The sequence below is a fragment of the Eretmochelys imbricata genome, chromosome 15 (assembly GCF_965152235.1).
Source record: "Eretmochelys imbricata isolate rEreImb1 chromosome 15, rEreImb1.hap1, whole genome shotgun sequence".
In the NCBI taxonomy this organism is placed as follows: domain Eukaryota; kingdom Metazoa; phylum Chordata; order Testudines; family Cheloniidae; genus Eretmochelys; species Eretmochelys imbricata.
The window spans coordinates 6,531,316-6,547,790 of record NC_135586.1 but is presented as its reverse complement, the minus strand read 5'-3'; the positions used below and the strand labels follow the sequence as shown (position 1 = coordinate 6,547,790).

Genomic DNA, 16,475 nt, shown 5'->3' with positions numbered 1-16,475 from the left:
TGCAGTCCATATGGGTTCACTAGTCTGGCAGTGCTGTGGGTAATTCCAAATATTCAGGCATCCCAAATAGGAGGTGAGATGGTAATGGTCAGGAAGCTGTTTTGATACCCATGGCTCTGAATAATAAGGCAGTGGAACTGTGCAGTATGGCCTAGTGAGTAGAGCATTGGGCTGGAACTTAGGAGACACTGTGTTCTATTCCTGGCCCAGCCAGTGATCTGACGAGCCTCAGTTTCCCCATCTGTAAAATGGGGGTAGTGCTACTGACCACCTTTGTAAAGCATGTTGAGATCTACTGATGAAGAGTTCTACATTAGAGCATGATATTATGTGCTTTGGCACACTGAAATGCTACATCCCCATATGCTGTGTGTTAAGGTAGCATGTTTAGTGCCTGGAATGGCTAATTTACAAGAAATACAGGCCTCCAGAAGGAGGAGAATGAAGTCCAGGTAAAAATGGAACAGATAAGAAGTTGAGAGTTGAACAGTGTGGTTTGGATCAGATTCCAGAAGCCGACATTTCCATGGATAACCCTACTGCAGACTTCTATTGACAGCCATTGACAAGGGCCAATGCGTTGATTGGCAAATATTTGTGTAAGAAGTTCTCCCCTGGGTTCAAGGACTATAGTAGAGATCAATGCTCCTCCTTCAGCCTTTCAATGCAATCTGCCCCCATCATACACACACCAGCTTCCTCCAGAAAAAAGGGTTGAGATAGGTAATTCCAGGGAAGCATTGAAAGCATCAGTTTACGTACATGGCGATGAGAAGCAAACCTCACGTCTCCCCCACCCTGGAATAGAGGACTGCATGGGCAGTGGTTCTTGACAGACATTCAGCTTAGGAAGACAGTCTCCAGTGAAAGGGGTGTGGCTGGATCCCACCAGATAGACCAGCTGTTGAACGTGAAGGGGTGACAGTCAGCTGTTGGTGAAAGGCAGAAAAGCAAGTGAGCACTGGAAATAATAGGCGAGCCACTGGTGTGACCTAGATACCACAAGGGAGGCCTGGCATGTGCAAATGTCTGCCAATAAAATTGAACCATCAGGGGGCATCAGTGCACCGAGGGGGAGGAATTGTGCACGTAAATAGCTCCAGACACGGCACGTGGAGTTGGAGATGTAAGGTGGGGAAAGAGGTTTCCTCAAGGTGACCCTAGAGGAGAAGGGAGCTGCAAGGAAGGTGATTTATTTGTCCCTAATATACTTAGAATTGCCTCCCCCTCTGTTTTCATAGTCTCCAGAGCCCCTGTGCCACCTCGAGGAGTCATTTAAAAAACGGATCTTGACTTTCCCTGGTGACTGCAGATCTAATAAAAATGCAGACTGCTCCCCCTGCTTTGTCAACCTCCCCATCAGCCAGCTCTGCCAACAGGTCACACTGGGCTCAAACAGGTGCACTGATTTCTCTGCGCTTGTTCTCTGTCTGGTTTTGTTATCCCTGAGTCCTTGGGATCTTAATGTCCTAGCATTTGTATTATTTGCTCTGGATAGAAGTTGGAAGCCAAACTGGCACCATGTCCCCAGGATCTTAGCTGTTTACCAAGAGACAGTTCAGTAAGCCACATCTGTTTGGAACTGAAAATAAGAGCAGTCTCTCGCTTTGAATTGTTCTTGGTTTGAGAGTGCTGGGAGATAGGGAAACAGACCGATTGGACTTCAACCCCTGCCCTCCCTACGTGCGCACTGGCAACTGCCCCTCACTAATTGTTACTTCTAGTTGGCATTCAGTTACTTTGTGCTTAGCCCTGTTTTCAGGGAAATACATAAGAGGCCAGACCTAATGGACTGGACTCAGGGCTTGAACCTGGAGTCCACTGTGAGGGCATCTACTTAAAAGGAATGTTCTTGACCAAACATCTCTGTGGGACAGTGAGCAAGCACATGCAGCTGTTAACTGAAAGGTTGGTGGATTCAGTCCCTCCAGTGATGCTGATTTTGTTTCTTTACTTGGATTGTAAGCCTCTTGTGTTTGTACAATGCCCTGATCCAAATTCAGCCCTAGAGGCGCTTCTGAAATATACGTATTTAATAGCAATGCCCCTTCTGGACCCTGGGTTCAGTGGTTGCCTGAGAGCCCAGTGTGACTATATCTAGGACTTAGCTCATCTCCTGGTTGCCTGGAGCGTTCTATTCCAGCATATGGTCCTTCAAAGCCACCCCCAAAGGGAACCTGACAGCGTTACTGGGAGCTGAACGGGAAATGTGTTCCACCAGGCTCTGTGTGGCTTCGGTCTGCCATGTTGGAACGTGTGGGAGACACATACCATTGCTGTAATATTGCAGAAAATGGAAGGGCTAGAAATAAGCATAGGTAAACTGCAGCTGCATCTCTCCCTTCCATCAGCAGCCTCTCTGATACACCTTCACCATTGTTTTGGTCAGTATAGCACGTTAGCTGGGGGTGGGGAGAGGCTGATTTTTTCCGTTGGTGGAGCCAGGCATATTGTGGGTCTACGCTGTACAATACCCAGCTTTGTGCCAATGCGCTGTGCAATACCCAGCTTTGTGCCAATGCACTGCGGTTCTGCTCTGACCCTTCCTGTCTAGCCCAGTGCTGGGACTCTAATACTGTCCTCTGAGTGATCGTTGGAATAAAAAGTCTACATGTCTGTGTCTGAGAGCCCCAAACTCTTGTCATTGGTGATTGTAATCAAAAGCTGCTTCACCATTTATTCCCCTGACCTCCTCCATCCCATCTTGCCACGCAGCTAGTTGTTACTGTGGCACAGATTGTTATAACCACCCACGTGCTCGTCTCTCCAGCCGTGCTTCCTGCTCCGCGCCGGCTGATAAGGGAGCTGTTCAGACCACAAGCACCCATCGAGCAAGGCCGCAGTTTAGATTAGCAGAGTGAGAGTGAGTCATGGAGCAGAACGTTCTTCATTTGTTGCCAGCCATGAGCATTCCTGCTGGGGGCACACGTACTGTGAACATACAAACACCACCTGAACCCGCTCCGCTCTGCTGAGGCCCTGCGCTGCCTCCTTTGCGGAGAGCACGCTCCATTTTTCTCTTTTCTTTCTGCTTCCCAGCGAGCCATTTCCATTGAAGCACATGGTTTCCCCTGCATTTAGTGCACCTCGGGTTCTTCCAGATCATGCATGGGACAGCCAGGTTTTTTATGTGCAACCCAGTGTGTACGCTTTATCTTGAATTTGAGGGTAGCTTATATCGTGCTTTTAGCTACGGGGGTTGGGCCCTTGGCCATGTAGAACACAGCCTTGTTTTCTTTCTCCTGTGTCTCCCAAGAGACAGAGAACATGGCGTCTTGCAATGCAGTAGACGTTTCAAAGAGGAGCATAAGTCGCTCAAAAGATCAGCAGCCTTAGAGGGCAGAAAGCGTCAGCAGGGAAGGCGGAAAGCTCTGCTTGTCTGGGTACAGCATCTTCTGTCCCTCCCCCTCCCCTGAATTGGATTTTGAAAGCGAACCCACATGGCAAGCAAAGAGGGGGATGCTCTGGCAGACATGTGCGTGGGAGGGAGCTCGGGAGAGGAAGAGAAGTGAACACAGCAGAGGAAAGTAAGTAAGCTGCCGGCTGTGTCTCATTCATCCAGAGTGCGGTTCAAACAGCAGGCTCGTGGCTGAGAGAAGCTTTCAGTCCTTTTGCAGGCCGCAGTGCCTGTGAATTCAGCAGAGCGCATATAATAGTGCCAAAAGAATCTGATGCAGAAGTCTTTGTTTGCTGGCCTCTCAGGCAGAAGGGAAATGGCTTTGTTTGGCTACACTCTCAGGTTGTTGTTTTTTTTAAAAAATGCCCCCCTTCCTGTTCTTTTGTTAATAGCAGGTAGGGCAGTGCTGTGGGTTAATGCTCTTGCCTGGAGAACTGGGTTCAAATACGACTTGCATCACTAGCAGCCAGTAGCCATGCCAGCACCCCACCACCACTTCTCCCCAGGCTCACTCGGGCTGTGAGCTTGTCCAGTCTTAAGCGAAATAGGGTCAGAGCTGGTGGTTGCTTGGATTGAGAGACCCCGCCAAAGATTCAAAGTTGCTGCAGGATGTGGTGCTGGTGAGACAGTAATTGGTGCTTTGAGTAGACACTGACATAGCGCCTAATATACTGGGGGTGCCGTACTGGTGGTTTTATGTTTTGGGTGACACGTCAAAGTAAGGTCCTGACCATGTGTGGTCATTGGAGATCCCATGGCACAAGAAGAGGGGTGACAGCTGTGTTACCCTGGCCAGTCTCCAGTAGCAGTCATTGCTGTCTTCCCAATGTTATTCCACTGCATGCATTTCTAAGGTCCCTTCCCCGTAGTACCTAGGCAACAGGACCTGAACTGATTACATCCCTCAACAGATTACATGTCCCTGTAACAAAGCTGCTCACTGACAAGAAGGAATCCGGGTGTGGTGTCCAGTGTGCCCAGCCATGATTGCGCCTCATTTACCTGGTAGGGGAAATCCAGCAGGAGAGATCTTACCTGGTGCCTTCTCCCAGATAGCATTCTGCTTCCTGGCTCTTAGTTTGAAAGCGGGCTCTGCCAGCCTCAGAGGTATAGGGTAGGCATGGGCAGGGTGCAGGTGAGAGATGATCTTAAGGAGAGCCAGATTCAAATCCAAGTTTGGGGATTTAAAGAATGGAGGCTGTGTTCTTGAAACGGACCCAGAGTTAGACTGGCAGACAGTCTAGCACAGTGGTTTTCAAACTTATTTTCTGGCGACCCAGTTGAAGAAAATTGTTGATGCCCATGACCCAACGGAGCTGGGGATGAGGGGTTTGGTGTGTGGGAGGGTCTCAGGGTTGGGGTGCAGGGTGAGGGCTGTGGGGTGGGGCCGGGAATGAGGCGTTTAGGGTGTGGGAGGGGGTTGGGGGTGCAGGAGGGAGTCAGGGTTCTGGGCTGGGGGTGCAGGCTCTGGGGTGGAGCTGGGGATGAGGGGTATGGGATGCAGGAAGGGGCTCCGGGTTTGGGGGCTCTCAAGGCTGGGGCAGGGGATTGGGGTGCGAGCTTACCTCGGGCGGCTCCCGGACAGCGTTGCAGCGGGGGTGCTAAGGCAGGCTTCCTGCCTGTCCTGACACTGCAGACCACGTTGCGCCCCGGAAGCGGCCAACAGCAGGTCCAGCTTCTAGGTGGAGGTGCGCAAGCGTCTCCACGCGGCTCTCACCCAAAGGCACCACCCCTCCAGCTCCCATTGGCTGGGAACCAGTGGAGCCAGTGCTCAGGGCAGGGGCAGCGTGTGGAGCCCTGTGGCCCCCCTGCCTAGGAGCTGGACCTGCTGCTGGTCGCTTCCGGGGCGCAGCGCAGTGTCGGAACAGGTAGGAACTAGCCTGCCTTAGCTGGGCAGCACCGCCGACAGGACTTTTAACAGCCCGGTCAGCAGTGCTGATCGGAGCCACCGCCACCCAGTGCCTGACATTCCGCCACCCAGTTCTGGGTCACGACCCACGGTTTGAAAACTACTCGTCTAGCACGTGCAGCCCTGGGTGGACCAACATGAGCACTGCTTATGAGGAGGGCTGCTATCTGCCTAACTGGCTGTGGTTTCCAGGTGGCTTTCAGAGTCCTTCTGTGGCAGTAACCTAGCCTTGAGGGCACCAAGGCATGTACCACCATGACCAGGGCAGCATCCAAGAGGAAAGGGAGGAGGAGGAGGAAAAGGCATTTCTACCCACCCAGGCTCTGAGTGCCCAGGAGCAGAGATGAGTCCAGCAGGACCCTGAGACATGGAGAGCAGACATCCTACATTAAGGGTGAGGTCACTATTGTTACCAGTTCTTCCAAGTGCTCCCTTCCACCAAAAAGCTCCCCCTTCTGTATTGCCAGGAGTGAACGACTTTTCATGCCGGTCCCCACTTCTGCTCTACTATCCCAGCTGAGAAGGACAATCGGAGCTCGGTGTCCTCAGCGTACTGACGGCACAGCAGTCCCTTCCTTGGGCTGATGGAGCATTCTTTGCTTCCTGCCCTAAACTGTGCGGTGTTACTGTGCATTGTTCAACAGCTGCGTCCTGCCACACCAGAGGGGCTGCTGTTCTGTGGGCAGTGAAGTGATGCCTGTATAGTTTACAAAGCGCTTTGAGGTCCTTTAGAATCAAAAGTGCCCCAGAAATGCAAGTGATTTGTATTCACTGAATAAATCTGTAGACTCTGGTCACGTCAGGCTCAGGACTTGTATAATGAGGTGGTGCCCGTTTATATCACGCTGCACTGGTGGTGTTATGCAAGCAGAGCTGCAGAACATAAGCCTGGACTACAGTACACCTGGCTCTCTTCCTAGTTATTAGTAAAACTTGCAAGGAAATGTGAGCAAACAATTAAAGTGTCATGGAAGTTTCTGCACATACTAGAATAAGGCAAATGTCTGGGCAGGACAAACGTGATGAATATTCCATATCCCTCGTAGGTTTCAGAATGTACCCCTTTTGTAGTCGTGTCATTCCATGTTTCATGCTAATTGATAGTAAAACTTAAAAAGTATTTTGAAACACTGGGGGGGGGGGTGTTATTAAAAAAGCCCTGTTTCAGTTTCTTCTTCTTTGTGGTCGCAACAGGTTTGTACAGGTGTTGCCAACATTATGTGGCCTCATGTGTCCACGTGTAGGACAGGCTTCACAGTGCCAACGAGGAGGGAGATGGGTTTGTAACAACTTATCCATTTTTTTTTAACATTGGATGACACGGTGCACGCTCCAAGACTACTGCGGCCACACTTTCACTAAATGTTTGACGTACACCAACAATAAACTCCATCCTCTTCATAGTGATTCTCTTAGACAGTGGTTCTCCACGACCAGTCTCTAGACCTGTGATCTCCCTGACACAGTTTAGGACGCAGCAAGCCGGTCTCTGGTATCAAAAAGGTTGAGAACTACTGTCTTAGACCATATGGATGGGTGCCCTTTTTAGCATTTCTATACATCAAAGTAAGTATAGAGTAATAGATTTTAAGGAAAGAAGGGATCATAATCCTCATCTAGTCTGACCTACCAAATAGCACAGGCCAGAGAATCTCACCAACTGATTCCTGCATCTAGCCTATGACTTCTGTAGGTACCTTTTAGAAAGATATACAGTTTTGACTTCTAGACTGCAAGCGATGGAGGATCCACCATTGCTAGAGAATTTGGTCCAGCTAGAGAATTAATTTCTCTCACTGTTAAAAGTATGCAACTTATTTCTAATCTGCATTCGTCTAGGTTCATCTTCCAATCATTGGATCTTGGTTTTTGTTTTTTGCTCGACTAAAGAGCCATCAGCTGTCAGAAATCTCTTCCCCATGTAGGTTTTTGCAATTGTCATCAAGTCACCCCTTAGCCTTCTCTTCAGCAAACTAAATAGATAGTGTCTTCAGACTCTCGCTTGTTTTTCAGACCTCGGATCATCTTGTAGCTTCTTTTGAAACCTTTCCATGTTTTTTCCAACTTCCTTTTTGAAATTGGATTTGAATTTGAATTTGAAAACCCCCCCCCCGAACTGGACGCAGTATTCCAGAATGGTCTCCCTACGGCCATCTAGAGTGGCAGTAACACCTCCCTACTCCTAATTGATATTCCCCTGCATATGCATCCAAGGAGTGTGTTTGCCCTCTTATCATATATTAGTATAGCCTCTTTTTAGTGCTCTCGGTTTGTATACATTATGCATTACACAACCCAAGATTTTAAATACTTTTTTTTATACACCACACCGTTAGTCAGTGGAACTCAGTGCTATGAGATGATATTGAGGCAGGAGCTTAGCAGAATTCCAGAAAGTATTAGATGCTTTTATGTTCAAAGAGAACAACTGTAACATTGGGAAGAAAAAACAAATGTAACGGATAGAAACTCTTCTGCTTAAGGACATAAAACGAGCTAGAGCTCTGCTCAGGTCTGATTTTTAAGCTGGAACCAAACCCAAGCTCATCTTTCCCAACCCTTCCCCCGGAACCCGATTCAGTGACACTGATGCCTCCTACCCATGGAGCTGGCGCCGGCAGCTGCGTGCCCTGCTCCTGCTGTCCACCGCCCCCTGCTGCGCTGTGTGCACCATGCAGTGAGAGATGCTGCAATTCCTCAGCACGTTCGCTCCACAGAGCAGGGAGGTGTCAGCTTGCAGGAGTGGGACACACAGCTGCCACCGGCCTGATCACAGGGCAGGAGTTGAGCTGACCCAGCCACGGCCCAAGAGGAATCATAGACTATCCGGGTTGGAAGAACCTCAGGAGGTCATCTAGTCCAACCCCCTGCTCAAACCAGGACCAATCCCCAATTTTTGCCCCAGATCCCTAAATGGCCCCCTCAAGGATTGAACTCACAACCCTGGGTTTAACAGGCCAATGCTCAAACCACTGAGCTATCCCACCCAGGAACTTGTACTTGAGTCCCCATTGGGTTTGGGTTAGATTGCAGGGCTATAAAGCAAACACTAAGGGCTTATCTACGGAGAGATAGGAGAGTTATTTCGAATGTTCTAAAGATGTATGTAAAGTGGATTAGTTAAACCACATTAAACCCCTGCGTGAACACTTAATTCATTTCTGAAGTGAATTAAACTAGACTGAATTAAGGCCACTTTAATTCTGACTAAGTGCATCCACACAGGGATTTAATGTGGCTTAATTAATCCCCTTGAAAAATTCATTTGGATTAGCTCTCCTGAGTGTCACTGTATAGACAAGCCCTAACTGGGGGGGTGTCGGGAAGAAGCTTTCCCCTGTAGGTAGGTTATTAATGGGGTTCCTTCCATTTTCCTCTAAGGCATCTCGTGCTGTCCACTGTCAGACACATTCTGGGCTGGGCGGCCCACTGGGGTTCTCTCTTATGGCCTTTCCTATGAGCCTGTATGGCAGCTGATCTGCATTCAGCCACTTGAGGCTCCATCGGACCCTGCTCCGAGAACTTACGTAGGGCTCTGGATTCCTGCAGGGAAGGAGTTGGGTGATGGGAAGAATTTTCCTAGAATACTTTTCCAGTGTGGGGGAGTTACTTTTACAATTGAGGCTGCTTTGCACACAAACCAGTGCACGATTAAACTGGGAGCTGAGCCCTGCTCGTTTTGGGATGCACCCCGCTGTCACCACTCCAATCCTCCCGTGGCCTTTGGAAAATGGAGGTTGTGGATGCTTTCCAACCTGGAGTCTGGTCTGTCCAGTCAGTTCCCAGGGGAGGTGATGCCTCAGAGAGGGGCACACCTCTATGAACAGACACAACCCCCTCTCGCTTTCTCTAGCCCTTGCAATTCCAGACAGCAGTAGCGCTGGTGTCAGCCTGCAAGCCTCCCTCTGCCTCCCTCACTCTGGCAAGTGGTGTTTTGGAACTATTTCCGAGCGAGCCAGTAATATCCTGCACACACTCCCTCTCTCCCGGGAGCTGCAATCCGTGCAGGGAAGGTACTTGCTCCCAATCCAGTTAAATTACTATTGACTTGTGTTCTCTGTGCTCCGCAAACATTTCACTCAGCCGTCACCAGCGGGGCCGGCGATCTCCTGCCAGGGGTAACTTGGGAGGCCAGCTGAGCAGGGCCGTTTTTCCTTCTCTTCCCCATCGATCAAAGAATTAAACTGACAGAGGGGGAATTTCGCACTAGGCTTAGGAGGGGGAAAGTGACTTTTCATGGGCAAGATGGGGACGGCAAGTGTGGGTGTGTATAGGGGTGCTTCCAAATGGAAAGCATGTGGGGCAGGGGGGTGGCATGACAAGGGACTTGTTTCATGTTTCAGTGCTAAAGAGGCACAGAAAAAACAAGGCAGCGACATTTTATAACCAGTTCCTCTCGTTCTCCAGGAGGCTGTGTGGTGAACAGACATGACCAGCCAGATGCTCTGCAGAAGGCTGTGGGAAGCAAATTGGTTTGACTTTGGTGCATGCTCTCACTGTGTTTGTAAATAATGGGTCAGATCCTGAGATGGTGTAAATCAGTGTAGCTCCACTGATGCTGAGGATCTGGCCCACTATTTACAGTCTGCATCGATGGAGCTGCACCAATTTACACCAGCTAAGGATCTGGCCCAGTAATACTTCCTATCACTATCAAACCCAGTGTTGCTATCCTTGAGTCCTTTGGAAAGTTTTTTAGAGGCTTTTTGGTGGCCACTTTTGCTAGGTGCATTGTAGAGACCCCACCTGTAATCGTGTTTGAAGAGCTCCTCAGAGCCCGTGTTTGTTTTCATTTGAGACGCGTTCCTTTTACCAGTATGTATCTCCCTTCCCCTCTGCTTTGTGCCTCTGTTTTTGTTTTGTTTTTCAGAGCATCTGTAACTAATGCAAACACATGCTGTAGCCAGAGAGTAAAACCCTGCCGGATTAGTGCGACAGCCACAACCCTGCCATGTGATAATCCCATGGTAATTCCCCGTTAGCCCCCGCCCTCATTGGCTTTTGCTATTGTCTAAAGAAAGCAAATAGCATAGTTAGCAGGCAAACCTTAACCAGCTTGGAGCAGCAGAACCACAATGCATGCACCAAAGTCAAACCAATTTGCTTCCCTTTTTTAGAAGGTGCGCAAACGGTTATGTGCATTCCCAGCAGCTGCCTGCCTGTGTCGTCTCTGGGAGTTCCTAGTCTGGAGAGCAAGGGCCTGCTTATGTGGAGAGTGAGCGCCCACCTCTAATGTATGCAACCGCACTGAGATCAGAGCCCCATTGTGCTTGGTGCTGTACAAACACAGAGGAAGAAGCAGTCCCTGCCCTGTAGAGCTTACATTCTAAATAGGCAAGACTGACCATTCTGGGCACTGACAGGTTGACACTCGCCCACAGTCACTCAGGAAGTCTGTGGCAGAGCCAGGCCTCGAACCCAGATCTCTTCTGCATTGGCAAGTGGCGGGGGAGGCATATCCTCACTGGCAGCTTGTATTTTATATTGTTGTTTTCATTTGATGCTGATCCAAGGTGCTGTCTTGGCAGCGCTGCAGATTGAACTCCTCCACCCCCAGAGCAGTATGGCCTGGGAAAGCTTCCCACACCCACCTCCCCACCTGCAGCCCATCAAGGCGTGATGTCTCCACCCTGCACGGTACAGTAGAGCTTGCCGATGGTTTGACGGCCGCTGACTCCCTGTGGCCCTTTTGTTCCTGGTCACGTCTCCAGACGTCGCCTGCTGTGACCAGTTGCAGGGGACATGATGACATACACACTCGCCTACTAGGGCATGGGCTGTGGCCACTGATTTGTCAGAGGCCACCACATCGCCGTCGCGCAATGGTAATGCTCATTCACAGTGATCTGAGCTAGATTGCAGCTGACGACCTAGAGGTGGAAGGCTCTGCATTTCCATCCCTCATCCCCTTAGCTGGCCAGTCCCCCTGCCAGGAGGTGGAGAAGCTTTCTCCCAGATAGGGTCCCATTCACAGTGCTCTGTGCAGCCCCTCTCAAGACCCTTCAGCTGACTATGCCCAGCTGCTGAAATCTCCCTGCTACAGCTATGTGCATCTTGGGACGTACTCGTTTCTGGGGAGCCATAGCAGCAGTCGCTACCACAGGGGAGTCAGGACTCTTGGGTTCTATTCCTGACTCTGCCACCAGCTTCCCATGCGATGTTGGCCAAATCCCAGTTCTGTCTGCAAAACAACAAAGGATCGGACAGTTTCTATGCTGGGCGTTCGTGCAGAGTGTCGTTTCAGTGAGTTTCTGCTTTCAGCTGTGATTTTAATTATTCAGAATTAAAATTCAAACTGTCAGAAGCCATGCAAGTCTAGGCAGCAGAAAGGATGCAAAGCATTGGCAGTAACTTTGGATTTTGAAGGACAGATTTTACAAAGCCCACAGGCTTGCCACTGAGACCCGGGGTGTTTCAGCCGCTGTTTATAGGCACCTTAGCAGGTTAGGATGACAGTGTAGAAGGGTGGAAGGTCCAGTGGGACTTGGGAGACCCAGATTCAATTCCTTGCTCCCCCACACACTTCTTGTGTAACCTTGAGCAGGTTATAGTGTGTCTGTGCCTCAGTTTCCCCTCTGTACAATGGGGACATTAGCCCTGCCCTACCGCACAGGGGTGTGTGTAAAGACTGTGAGGTGCTCAGGTGCCATAGGGCTGAAGGTCATGTAAATTCCTCAGACAAATGGAAGGCTGAGGACTGCCTGTCTCCTCCCTCTTTTATACCGCCACCATTACAGTGAGAAGTACGCACCTCTCGCACAAGCCTAGGTAGGCAAGCAGCTGGCGTGGTATTACCATGAAGTGGTGGAACTACCTTCTCCCGCGTGGGGCGTCGGGTCCCAGGTTTGGTGAGCGTACAGGCACATTGCAGAGCGTTGGAAGCTGAGGAGTGACCCGGGGTGACTGTGAAGTGCCTAGGCAAATACTTGAACGCTGCCTGCTGCGGTGCCCTCTGTCAACATCCTGTGCTCCTGTGGAACTGGTCAAGCTAAGCAATAACCCCCAATCTGGGCTGTCGTTTTCGAGGGATACGCGTTGATGTTGATCTTTTGAGGGAGAGCAAGATGAGACCCTCAGGCTCCCTATGCTATTATAACATGCCCAAGGCCACATTAGGGTTGACCCGTGGAACCTTAATTCCGACAGCTCCTATTTTTTGAGCGTTTGACTTTGCAACGTTCTTTGAACACATTTTTTGTCTGTAATAAGTAGCTTATAAAGGGTCAATAAGTGATAGTGATATGCAGATAAGGCTGGTAAGTATTAGATAAGTGTATCAGTGGAAGGTGTAATTGACGAGCCGTGGTTATAAGCAACCTAATGACATGTTTAATTTTTGACAATTTACTGTTTATTAAAACAGCTGCCTTTCAATTGCTAACCCTTTACAGCTATGAATGTAACCGTCATATAAGGTATAACCCATTTAGACACCAAAAAGCAACACAAGGATGATTAGGGCTTCTCTAAATTTTGAAAATTTGGAGTTAATGTTTATAGTTAAGGTTCCATCAGCAATCTTCTGATTGATGGCGTCTGTCTCCAGTTCTTGGTTCCCCTAGACAGATGCCACTTGCTTCTGATCTCCTTTACACTGGTATAACTCCACTGCCATCAGCAAAGCTACTCCTGAGTCACCCCTGAAATCTGAACCCAGCCCTGTGTGCACACTATCACATGTGAGTTAACGTTGATGATTATGGTCGGACAGTAACCGTACCTGTTCCCACTTCGTGCAGTGTGTAGCGCAAAGTACCAGTTGGACTTGGTGCACGTATGTGGGGAGTATGTTATCCCTGTTTCTCAATAACAGAGTGAAGTGTGACGTCGAGTTAGTGTCCTCACTGGTGCTGCATGTGTGTCACTAGGACTTCTGGGGGCACATCCCAGGGTGCTTCGCACTTCAGTGAGCTGAGCCGCTGTATGGCTTTTTCCCCCCAGTGAATTGTAAGAGAACTTGTCTGTCCTTCTGAGCAGGGTGAATTGAGGGAAGGCATTAGAGGACTTTCAGCACTTGAGTGGCTTAGCCTGTGTCCTCATTGAAAAACAGGTGGGTTACAGCCCCAGTGAAAGCCCTGCTGCCCCAGCTAGCCTAGGTTGAAACCACCACCACACTTGAGTGAGAGGGTTTTGTGTGTGCAGGGGAGGGAGATTGGAGAAATATCCAGGAAGGAGGCTGGGCTAATTCTGACGTCCCTGAAAGTTAGTAGAAAGGTGATCTGGGATGAGTCAAAGATGACTGGGGTATTGGGTAACATTACGGGGGCTGTAGATGGCGATCGGGTAAGGATCCTAGGGCAGAGTTAAGGTTACTGGTGGCTGTGAGGTTCCAGACTTTCAACTGTTTCAGTTTGTCCCAATTTTCCTTGTCATGTTTAAGCAAGAGACACCTGCAGCCTTATGTCTCACTTTAACAATGGGAGGGTTGCTCTCTGAATAGATCATTCTAGCCTTCCTCCTGTCTCTGGGGGTCTGACACTGAGCGGAAGCCATGGCAGGACAATATTCTCTCCCCCCCACCCCCCCCGATCTCCCTTGCCCCTCACCTGTCTCCCACAGCATTCCTAAAGTCTAGAAGTCAAGGGAGACCAATTCTGGCATTCTGTCAAGGAATTAATTGAAAAATAAAATCATTAGGTGGGAACTCCAGAAATGCAAAATTGTTTAAGGGGGAAAGAGGGGGTGTGCGCTTTTGTCAGGTTAATTTCTTCTGTATTGATGCTTTGTGACATTTCCTTGTTGTTTATCTTCGGCAGCAGCTGTAATACTAAAAGAAAATGCACAGCTTGTTCCATTTATTTATTTTACACCTTTCTTCAGTCCTACGGTATGTTTGTTTGTTTGAGAAACCCAGTGAGGCTTTTGATGTCTGAGAGCAGGATTTAAACAGCTGTTCTCCATGTGGAGGTGTGCTTCCTCATGGGAGGAGAATGTGGGGGTAGCTTGTCTGTCTTTCCTAAAGACGCCATCCTCAGCAAGCAGGGCTAAAGGTCTCCCTTGACTGGTGTCACTAAGCTGGGTGATAATTTTTCCATGGATGCTCACCTGGAGCTTGAAATGAATTCACTCTGGCCACGCTCGCTCTCCTCTGCGTTCACTCTTGGCAAGTGTTCACCTAGGCAGGTTATCCCTAATGTCGCACCTTCTCAGAAAGCCACCGTCAAAGGTGTACATGAGGGCTCACATCACGTGCTGGTGCTGTAATCCAACATGGGGACAGAAAGGCCCCATGTGATTTACATGTCAAATCGCTTCTAACCAGTACAGCTTGAACCACGTGTAATGTTCGTGATCATAGAATCATAGACTATCAGGGTTGGAAGGGACCTCAGGAGGTCATCTAGTCCAACCCACTGCTCAAAGCAGGACCAATCCCCAACTAAATCATCCCAGCCAGGGCTTTGTCAAGCCTGACCTTAAAAACTTCTAAGGAAGGAGATTCCACCACCTCCCTAGGTAACGCATTCCAGTGTTTCACCACCCTCCTAGTGAAAAAGTTCTTCCTAATATCCAACCTAAATCTCCCCCACTGCAACTTGAGACCATTACTCCTTGTCCTGTCATCAGCTACCACTGAGAATAGTCTAGATCCATCCTCTTTGGAACCACCTTTCAGGTAGTTGAAAGCAGCTATCAAATCTCCCCTCATTCTTCTCTTCTGCAGACTAAACAATCCCAGTTCCCTCAGCCTCTCCTCGTAAGTCATGTGTTCCAGTCCCCTAATCATTTTTGTTGCCCTCCGCTGGACTCTCTCCAATTTTTCCACATCCTTCTTGTAGTGTGGGGCCCAAAACTGGACACAGTACTCCAGATGAGGCCTCACCAATGTCGAATAGAGGGGAACGATCATGTCCCTCGATCTGCTGGCAATTCCCCTACTTATACATCCCAAAATGCCATTGGCCTTCTTGGCTACAAGGGCACACTGTTGACTCATATCCAGCTTCTCGTCCACTATAACCCCTATCAATCAATCCAGAGTGGACATTACTGGCCCATGGAGACGCAGAATCGTACCCCAGATGTAGCATGTAGCCCTGTCCTGGGTGGATCATCCACCTCCTCCCTGACAAATAGCAGTGGGACCTTCAGTCCTGACTTGAATGCCTCACGGGGGCTTAGATGACCATGAGATGTGCTCCTGTATAAATGGATTCAATAGATCAGGGTACATCAAAGGAGTGGGCACTGCAAGGAATCCCACTGCATATTTCTTTAAAGCAATGTGCGGGGTTGCCTCCAAACAAAGCCCTGTCACCGCAGGAGCTGCAGCAGGAGAGGGGTTAAATCTCCCGCCAGCTTTGGAGGCAGTGAGTCGTAGCTGTCGCTCGCCACCCCCCGGAACACCCGGCCCCAGGGAGCGCCCCTTATTGGGGAGCGGGTCTACATCAGGCTGAGTCTGCATGGCACAGCCCCAGCGTTGTTAACATCAGCCAAGAGAGTGACAGGCATTTAGTTCATGCTTTGCCGCACCTGCCCTTCTGTTTTCGGCTGCCGCCGCTGCCACAGCTCCCATTACCTCCCTGCAAATTCAATTTCCAGAGGCCATTGTGCACTGCCAGAGCCTGATTATTACGAAGAAGCAAATGATAGTTGAGGGCTTTAAAGACGAGCTGCTCAGGAGAGCTAGAGTGGGGGAGAGGAAGCTAACGAGGATGGCGTATGCAGCCCGGGGTTGCTGCAGGGGGGATTGGGGCAGCCAGCTTCCCTCCTGTGCACACCGTCCAGGGGACATGATCCTGGTGGGGAAGCTGCCAGTTGCCTTGCTCTCCTGCCCCCCCCCACCCCAACCTCATAGTCAGTATCCCCATCCATGTGCTCTCATCTCGCTGAGACCAGGTGTGCTGCCTCTCTCTCCTGCTCTTCACCCCTTTGCTTCCTGTGATTAGCCCCTCTGATAGGCGCCGCACACACACGTGACATCTGGCTGCCCCCCATAGGGTGCAAGTGTCCTCCCTGGTCAGAGGTGAGAAAGGGGGATGATCTGCAATCCCGTCCCATCCCCCCCATCACACATACTCATCCTGCAGAACAGCAAGTGGAAGGAGAGAGACTCCCCAGGAGCCCTCTCCTGTCCTGCCCTCCCCACTGTTACAAAGACAAGCCCACAAGAGTCAGAGCAGTGTGGAAGCTTCCACAGCCCATCCTCTTCCTCCCCACAACCTGCCC

The 16,475-nt window shown here is 49.9% G+C and overlaps 1 protein-coding gene across 6 annotated transcripts in view; it reads left to right on the top strand.

Annotated features, from left to right (window-relative positions):
* RBM19 (RNA binding motif protein 19) overlaps positions 1-16,475 on the top strand; it is a 143,155-nt gene that overhangs the window by 91,678 nt on the left and 35,002 nt on the right. The window contains exon 24 of one of the 6 annotated variants that reach the window (XM_077834748.1): positions 5,499-5,851. The exons of the other annotated variants lie outside the window; for them this stretch is intronic. Within the exon in view, the coding sequence (XP_077690874.1) occupies positions 5,499-5,533 (35 nt within the window). The 3' untranslated portion in view covers positions 5,534-5,851. Of the gene's footprint in view, positions 1-5,498; positions 5,852-16,475 lie in introns of those variants that run through there. 6 annotated transcript variants of the gene reach the window in all.